General features: G+C 42.0%; 1 protein-coding gene across 1 annotated transcript in view; it reads left to right on the top strand.

Annotated features, from left to right (window-relative positions):
• Window positions 1-4,685: 4,685 nt before the first annotated feature.
• The window catches only part of DCP1A (decapping mRNA 1A), a 20,705-nt gene continuing 16,675 nt past the window's right edge, over window positions 4,686-8,715 (top strand). The window contains exons 1-3 of the mRNA XM_026046142.1: window positions 4,686-4,820; window positions 5,396-5,436; window positions 6,533-6,660. Coding sequence (XP_025901927.1) covers window positions 4,686-4,820; window positions 5,396-5,436; window positions 6,533-6,660 — 304 coding nt within the window. The remainder of the gene's footprint in view (window positions 4,821-5,395; window positions 5,437-6,532; window positions 6,661-8,715) is intronic.

Genomic DNA, 8,715 nt, shown 5'->3' with positions numbered 1-8,715 from the left:
TAATGAGGAGTGGAATAAGTTTAGTAAGCCCTCCTAATTCTGTCTGCTCTGCCGACAAGACGGTAATATCAAACTTATGTTTGTATAAATAAATAATTAATAATTAAACATATAAACCCAATATCAGATAGTAATATTTTGAAGATTTTCTAAAGAAACAGGAATTCCAGGTTACTATTCTTTTAGCTTAGCCATCCCCCATGGCTGCTCATGAACCTGGAGCCTGCACAAGTCTCATGTCACAGCAGTCAGGGCTTAGGAGTCATTCGGGGGCTCTGAGGGGCTAAATCTGGAAGGTTTACACAGCCTAGCTGGCCAGCTCCTGCCACAGCTGAAATTTCACTGAATTCACAAAAAAAGCCAACCCAACCAAACCAGACTCCATGGGGTGGGGAGCCTACCAAAAACACGCACAGGAAACRGTCCAAGTCACACAGGGCCCTTCCCACACCAACACCAATGTACTCCCTGTATTTCTCCCTACCTGCTAAAATCACTGGTCTGCCTGCTGAGACCTTTCTCCAGCAAGCAGCCTAATTTGTCGGTTAATGACTAAAGTTTCATTCAGCTGCAGCTTGAAAACTTCCTAAATCAGCACACAGAATTTTGTAGCAAGTATTTTCCTGGTTGATACTACCATTTTGCTTTGCAGATGTAACTTCACACAACCCATCTGAAATTAATCAATTAAGTTGTTGCTGGTTTTATCCTTAAAGTAGCTCTGAACTACTACAATCAAATCTACTTATTTTCCAGCACCCCCCAAATTGTGTTCCATCTTTTTGAGGGCTGTACCCAGCAAGAAAAGCCTACTGAAAATGCATGGTTGGTAATAAAATGTTATCTAGCCTATTCTGAAGCTCGAGCTCTGCTACGTGCAAAGTTTGTAAGAGCACCAGCTCAAATTATTGAAAAGAAACCTCTGACTTCCCATTTTACAGCAAACACTATTGCGATTAAGCATGTAAAGCCACATGTAAAACATGTAAAGCTACATTAAGGAGCCAGATACATGGATATATTTCTAAGTGACTCAGGAATCTTAGAGAATACAATGGATGTTTATAATAAAACAAAAATACAAGTTCACAATAATGTCATTAAGCTAACGGGGTATATTTAAGGTAAATCATTCCATAATTAAAAATGGGAAGAGATTAAAAACTGTCATTTTTTTCCTGAGATAGCTTTTTCAAGGCTTAAAGCTAATACTGATGCACAATTATTCCTGGCAGATATTTCTCAATTCTATACAGAAGAGAAGCTTGCTAATCTCATCATCAATTTTTTAATATGTAATATAAGAAAATTTAGAAGGACAGGCTACTCTGAGCACTTGTGATACTAATTGCATATTGTTTTTCCTAACATCATTATACCAACAAAACAGAGACTGCGTGTCAAATGAAATGAGCAATAGAGAATCCCTGATGATGCACATTTGCCTCTGCATTACTTTTATCCACTTGCTAAGTTGCCACAATGGAGATTTGCAATAGAGCCCACTTTCATTAATGAAATTAGTATAGTTCTAATATAATCAGCATCAGATCTTGTGTCTACTGGTGGATAAAATACAATAAAATTGGCAAAAGAAGTCAGTTAATAGTCCTACATATTAGATTAAGTCTGTAAGTCAATAAAAGCAAAACTGTATATCTGCTTCTAATGTACTTAGAGGGGCTGTGATCACCCGAAGGCATGTATTCAAAAATAAGATATATTTAAATCTTTAGACAAATTTAGTCAGAAAGAACACGGTATTAGATGTTTATGCAAAACGCACATACCCAGCAATAATGTTTTCTGTCTAGATCTGGTTTGCGTCAATGATAAAATACTGTCTTCCCTCCATCCAATAACAGATTATATCTAAAGGTGAAAATGATAAAATTTCTGAACTAAATTTATGCACTCTAGATGAAAAAGTTAGTTTCACCTGTCTCATTTCATTACCTACCTTCCTCAAAGAAGAGACGTCACGTTTTTCATGCCAATTTCAGCAATCTACATGTTTCAAGCTGGCAGAAAGACAGTGTCTTCCTAGAAAAATTGCCACCTTTTCACAATCCCCAGTGAAATGGCAAACCAGGTTAGAAAGACAGAGGAGATTGGATTACCTGTCTGCACCGGATCATTGTTTCCAGGAGATAATCCATAAATGATTAATCCTTCTAATGTTCTTAAGCAATGTAAGGAGGGCTGCCTGTGACCTATTTCAACCTCTCACACTGTTGTTGTGGGAACAGCTTTATTGGATGAGTGAAATTGACTGTTTTTATGCTTTTACATACAATTCAATTACATTGAATTCTAAAAGTACTTTGTTGCCTTTCCTTTGCTTAATGGTTATTTAGCATCTGTTAGAAGGAGCGTAACTGTTTGTAATACTTGTGTGCAAAGTGACAGTGAAGACAGAGATGACTAAATGTCTTCATGTCATTTTATTTGTACTTTATTAAATTACATGATTTCAATAATTTGTAGTTCTTTTTAATGCTTCCGGCTCCACAGCAATTCTAGAAGAATTTGCCAGCTGCACAGGGGGAAATAAAAAGAATTCTATTTCCATTACAGAATCATGACTACAACAGTTAAATGAAAAAAAAAAAAAAGAGTCCAAAGTAATTTGTAGCTAAATTCAGATTTCAGTATTGCAGGCTGTTTCTCTAAGGAACTCAAATACTTTACAAAATGGTTACACATTATCTCTACTTAACGTAGAGTATAGAAATAGTAATATAGTAATAGTAGACTCTCCGTGAAGTCTGAAGGGAGTGACCATGCTCCGAATAGGCTCTGGGAAAGCTTAGATAATCTGCTGTGTGAAAAAGAGAGTTTGCAGAACTTCTGTGAGCAGAGCAGACAGCAGTGGAAAGACCCAGCCTTGCTGTCCCATGCACCTGGATGGGTAAAAAGGGGTCTTCTTTTTTAGCCCATTTTTACATTAATGTGCATCAAAGAGATGACAGTACTTTGGATATAAATCAGCATGTCCTGTCCTATAAAACCTCAGCTGAATAACTGAAATGCAGAACATAATGTTCTCTTCACTGGTTGAAACACAAATGGAATCTGTCCCACTCACAGGGAAAACACCAAAAGGGCGTTATCGACATCATCCAACTTCTGTCTGGTTTAGCACAAGGATCAGAAATAAAGACTGACAGAGAAACATTTCCCCAGCACTAACTGCTTAATAACTACAATGATGGATAAAGGTGCCTGCAAAATGTAATAGTCGTCTATTAGAACAAGCTTAAATGGATAAAACTCTCATTTCGGTTTACACTGAGGTCGAACTTGGAGGCCAACTTTGGTGTACTTTAAGGTTGAAGAAGCAGATGGCAGGCCATATGACTCATTTTTGATATAAAATATTTCATTCTAAGGCAACAATTGTGAAAAATACCAGAGAGAATAAATTCACTAAAAGGCAGAACTGGAATTAGCAGATGAAGGAGGAAAACAATCCATAACAAGAAGCGACCACTTGCCTTTGTTATCAGTGCTCCCCATGCTCCACTTTTAATTCAAGAAGCAGACAAGAAATTTCCACACTTGAGAAGATCTGGGTCTGCAGAAAACTGTCCTTTGTCTTGAAGTTTCTTATTTTGAAAGGCGTCTTTGCTTTATAGGAGTCTTGCTTGGGTTTGACCCAAAAGAAAGGAGCACTTTGGTGCGGTGTTGGCGATGCCATGTACAATCAACAGAAGCTAAAAGGCTTCTGTTATTCTGTTTCTGTTTCACTTGGACACTGAACATCCTCCTTTTAAAGGATTTTCAAATTTTTACTTCCAGGTACTAACTATTCCTAAGTCAAGGTGTTACTAAAAGTTAGGGATTTAAAATCAAATTATATTTTAATTCATACTATTGTTGTTTGCTCTTTGATGGGAACAGCTTTACATACTTTCCTAATAGAAACCCATTAAGACACATTTTTTATGGAATAGATCATASCTCCAATAGTAAAATCATTGGAAGGGATGGAAGTTTCATAGAACTCCCTAGGACGTATTGTATAATTTGTATGACTTTTTTTACTACCTCTTGAGCTTCAGCTGTTACTGGAATGAGGTACACGGGAATTTTGTGTCTAAAATACAGCTTTTTCCCCCTTAACAAAGCTGTTGGTACTTTAGAGCTGTAGGGCATGGGGTGAGTATGGTTCACTGGGCGGCAGGGAGGGCGGTTTTGCTCTGACATTCACACCCGGCTTTCGTCCTGCCAGGCTGCACCACGGGCCGCGGCGCGGGCACCCACAGCCCTTGCGCGCACCCCTGCTCCGTGGACGGGCGCCCCGCAGGAGGACGGGAGCGAGAGACACAAAACGCTCCAGGGCCGCTGGAATGGCGGGCAGSGCTGCTCACTGTGCGGCCTCTGCCTGCCAGGCCGCGGGCAGACCCTGCCAGCCCCCGAGCGCAGGCCGTGGCTCTGCCGCCCTGGCGCTGCCTGTGCTCCAGGCCGAGACCGGGACCAGGGCCAGGGCCGGGACCAGGACTAGGGCTGGAACCAGGGTCAGGACCAGGGCCAGGGCCGGGAGCGGGAGCGAGCGCTCGAGTGCGGAACGGCAGAGCCCGGAACGACAGGCGCGGGGCCGATGTTCCGCCCGGAGGCAGGGCCCGTAACGCCGCCGCGCCGCCGTTTCTGGCGCGCCGCCGCGGTGCTTGCCGGGACTCAAGATGGCGGCGCCGAGCCGCGCGGGGCAGGAGATGAGCCTGGCGGCCTTAAAGCGGCACGACCCGTTCATCACCAGCATCGCGGACGTGACCGGCCAGGTCGCGCTCTACAGCTTCAGCGCCAAGGACAACGAGTGGGTGAGCGAGCGGGCGGGGGTCCCGGGGGCGGCGAGAGGGCGGGAGCGGCGCTCGGCCCCCCCGGGCCGCGCTCGGCCCCCGTGCCGCCCCTGCTTCATCCCCCGGCCGCGGAGAGGCGGAACGGGCGGCGCTTTGGCCCGCGCCGCGGCCCTGCGCGGCTCCCCGCGGGCCGTGGGCGCGGGCGGAGCGGGGGAGCCCGGCCGCGGTGCCGGGGCCGCGCCGCGGGTCGCGGTCGCGGGGGGCGGCCCCGTTGTGGGCGCAAGGGCTGCGCTCGAAGCCGGGAACCGGGCGAAGGGGCTCGGTTCKGAGCACCCGGCCCTGCGCCGGCGCTTGAGGAAGGCTTCGCAGCACCTTAGTAAGCCCATAGTGTGAACAGAGTCTTCCAGCACACAAGTTTAGCTTCTTGCTAAGAAAGAAATGTGAATATCCTCTAAAAACTTCGAGTTATACTTTTGTTGCAATCATGTGAAGCTTTCTTATGGAGAGATAAGAATGTTATTCTCTGTAATTAAAGTTACACAAAGCTGTGTATTTGTGTGACTAAGCACAACCCTTAAAATTCCTCTTCTTTGTAGGAGAAGACAGACATAGAAGGTACCTTATTTGTGTACAAAAGGTAAGCTGTTTTTAGAACAAATTTTAAAAAATGTTAGTTGGCTTAATGTGTAACTCTCCTGTTGAATTTACTGCATCCAGTTTGAAATTACTGAGTTGTTCAGCCCTTAATGTTTGTATGTCTGCTTGAAAACAGTATATTCTGCTCATAAGTAATTAACTTCACTAAGAACGTATAAAAGTTTTGCTGGAAAAATAATGGGACTTGATAAATGCCATATATTATCAGAAAAAGACAGTATATCAGCACTTATTCCCTAAAAAGTTATGAAAATACTAATGACAGTTGGTTAATAGTAGGTTTGGCTCTAATGACTCTTTTCTCAACCATTTCTGCTCTCGGATGTGAGTGAGCTGATAAAGCAGAGGCCAGGTGCTGTGGCAGGGCTGCCTGCAGGCACCGCTCGCCCTCCCTGCTGACCCTGCCCTCGTGCAGGGAGGCAACCAGCCYGCAGGCAAGCAAGCAGCAGGAGCCCAAGTTAGGTGGTTTCTTCTTCCASCTGGCACTTAACAAAAGTGCTGATACTTGAAAGTAATTTCACTAAGCAATATAATTTTAAGTGTTTTTAGAGCTTTTCCTTCCTATTTAGGTATAGGTCCTGCTGTTTAAGCTAACTTTTGGTTTTTTTTTTTTATCATTGTCGTGTGGGTGTACGGGGCGCTAAGTGTTGCCCTGTAGTGTAGCTTGGTTTTTGGGAGGAGTCYGTTGTACCCTTTTCCTCTATCTAAGCATTCTAAAATGCTTCAAGATGTGAATGAAGGATTGAATATACTTGAAATATAATCATGGCCTCGGTATTTGTTTGCTTGTTTGTTTTAAGGCTTTGGGAGATATCTTTGAATCCTTAGGTTAGCAGTGTAGAATTTCAATATTTATCTTAATCCCAGTTTGGAGCAAGTGTGATCTGAAATTGAAAGYGTCTGATTTGCTGAGAAATAACACTTGAGAGCAGCTATTAGAGCCTCTGTGCTGATAACGTTTGAGATAATTAAGTAGCAGAGATGCAAAAATTGATTTATAATTCTGCTTCAGAGAAGTGTTGTATATGTTGAACGAGTTATTAATCTCTTTTTGTTTGTTTTAATTGATTCATTAGGTCAGCCTCTCCTTATCATGGTTTTACAATAGTGAATCGACTTAACATGCACAACCTGGTTGAACCAGTAAATAAAGACTTGGAGTTCCAGCTCCATGAACCTTTTCTTCTCTACAGAAATGCCAGCTGTGAGTATAACCTTTTAAAATCCTTATCATCTTAATACACTGTTTCGTAATCCAGGCAACGGTTTTGGTGAGAGAAAACAGCTTAAGGTAGGAAGGTTAACTTCTCATGCATCTTTAGCCAGCCCTCTATACACAGGTGTAAGAGAGGAAAAGGCAAATCTAGTCAATAAACTGAGGATTTCAGGAGATAATTAATGATTAGTATGAAAAATTAGCAAGAGGGGATTAATATTGAGTTGGATGTTTAATCGGGTTACTAGGCTTGGAGAGAAGAGAGCCTATAGAGCGTGGTGGCAAGGGTCAGGGAGATGGCTGATTCAAGTGACAGAGGAACAAAGCACTGCAAGTGTGTCATCAGGGATGTAAGGAAAATGGGAGGGGAATAGTGCTTGCTGGAACTGCTCATAGARTTAGAGAAGCAGCAACTGATGTGGAGTGGTTGTGTTGTGGGTTAGTGGGAGTGGCAGGGGGTGGCTTGATAGAGCGATTCAGAAAAGGTGTGCTGTGTGAGGAGTTTATTAGAAACTCCTGAAGCTACTAATGTGCTCCTCTGTCACTGATTTAAAAACTCATTTTCCTGTGGGACACTCTTGTGTCAAGTTTGTGAGAGGCTGATGGGAGTTGGGCTACAGATGAAATAAAGTAGTGGAAGAAATGCAAAGATATGCAAGGAGAACAGGGTAAGGCTTGAGAGAAGCTTCAGGGAAATAATTCCTTTTTGAGGTAATCRAACTACCTTTCAAAAGGTAATCAAAACCTTTTCCTCAGTAAGTCCTTACTMTCAGTTAAAACTATCCTTTGTTTTGTTACTCTACTGTCTCCTAGAAAAAGGCAGCATGTTCAGAAACAGTCTCCCCTTTGGCTACAAAATATTAACATTAGATGTGTTTTCCTATTGGCCACAAATAAACAGCTGACTGCTTAATATTGTGTGCTGTGCTAGTGTTTGCTTCTTTTGAACACAAGCATGAATTGTATGAAGAACAATATTAACAAATATTATTTGTTCATTCTGCTGTTTACCTCTGATACAATGGTGTGCTTAAATGATAAGGTTGTAACAGGATCAGTGGCAAGTCGCATTTCGTGCCTCTCCATGACGTGGCCGTGATGGCTAAGATGATTGATTAAAACAAAACTGYGGCACCGTGTACCCAGGAAATGGGCCGGGACAGGCATTGTCAATGAATGTAATCCTGGTGTTTTTATCAACTTCACGTTTCACTTTGCTCATGGATCATATCTTGACTTAAGAAGATAAGGRCACAATATGTTATGTATACAAGCTCAGGCCTCTGGCGTTTGTCTGCCACAGTTACTGGCAGAGGACTGCTCTGACTACGTGAAGAATGAGTTACTCCAGTCTGTGCAGAGCTATTAGCAAGTTATGAGATACTTTGAAAGCAATATATAAACATTATTTTTACTTGGCTGCAGGCTCTGGGTGATTTGCCAGTCATGCTAAATCATAATATTTTTAGTGCTTTTTTTCTTTTTCACTATGCTTTTTTTAATTTGTTCTTGGCAAATAATTCTACACCTATATATTTAATACAATAGAATCCTTAGTTTGCACATTAGAACGTACTTTGTTAAGCTGTAAGCATGAGATCCTTATCTCTATGCAATTGCACAAAGGATTTTTCAAGCTCTTGGAGTAGGGCTAATTGAGGAGATTGCTGTTTTATCCTCTTGCTGGAAAGGAGGCCGTACTCTCCTTTGATCAGCATCTTTTGTTTTTGTTTGCTTTTGCAGAGTTTGATATTAAGGAGTATTTTCTGATTGAGCAGTGATGAGGAAGGACTAAATGATACAATGTTTTTCTTATATCTGTGTTCACTGAGTGGAATAGAAGTTAATTAGGTCAATGTGTTGTTTATATTGACTAGATGTAGAGCGTACAGAAGGTATTCTCATTTGGGTTTTATCTTGGCAAATTTTTTAGGTTTTTTTTTTTTTTTAGGTTTTAATGTGGAAGTCTTTCACAACTCACTCGTTTCTTTCCCCTCTTTCATATTTATTCTAGCAGTATCATAGGATTCAAGCCCCAAAACA

The sequence above is a fragment of the Nothoprocta perdicaria genome, unplaced genomic scaffold (assembly GCF_003342845.1).
Source record: "Nothoprocta perdicaria isolate Ctin4 unplaced genomic scaffold, notPer1 scaffold_42, whole genome shotgun sequence".
Taxonomy (NCBI): domain Eukaryota; kingdom Metazoa; phylum Chordata; class Aves; order Tinamiformes; family Tinamidae; genus Nothoprocta; species Nothoprocta perdicaria.
The sequence above is the reverse complement of the archived record's forward strand: the minus strand, read 5'-3'. Positions and strand labels throughout refer to the sequence as shown.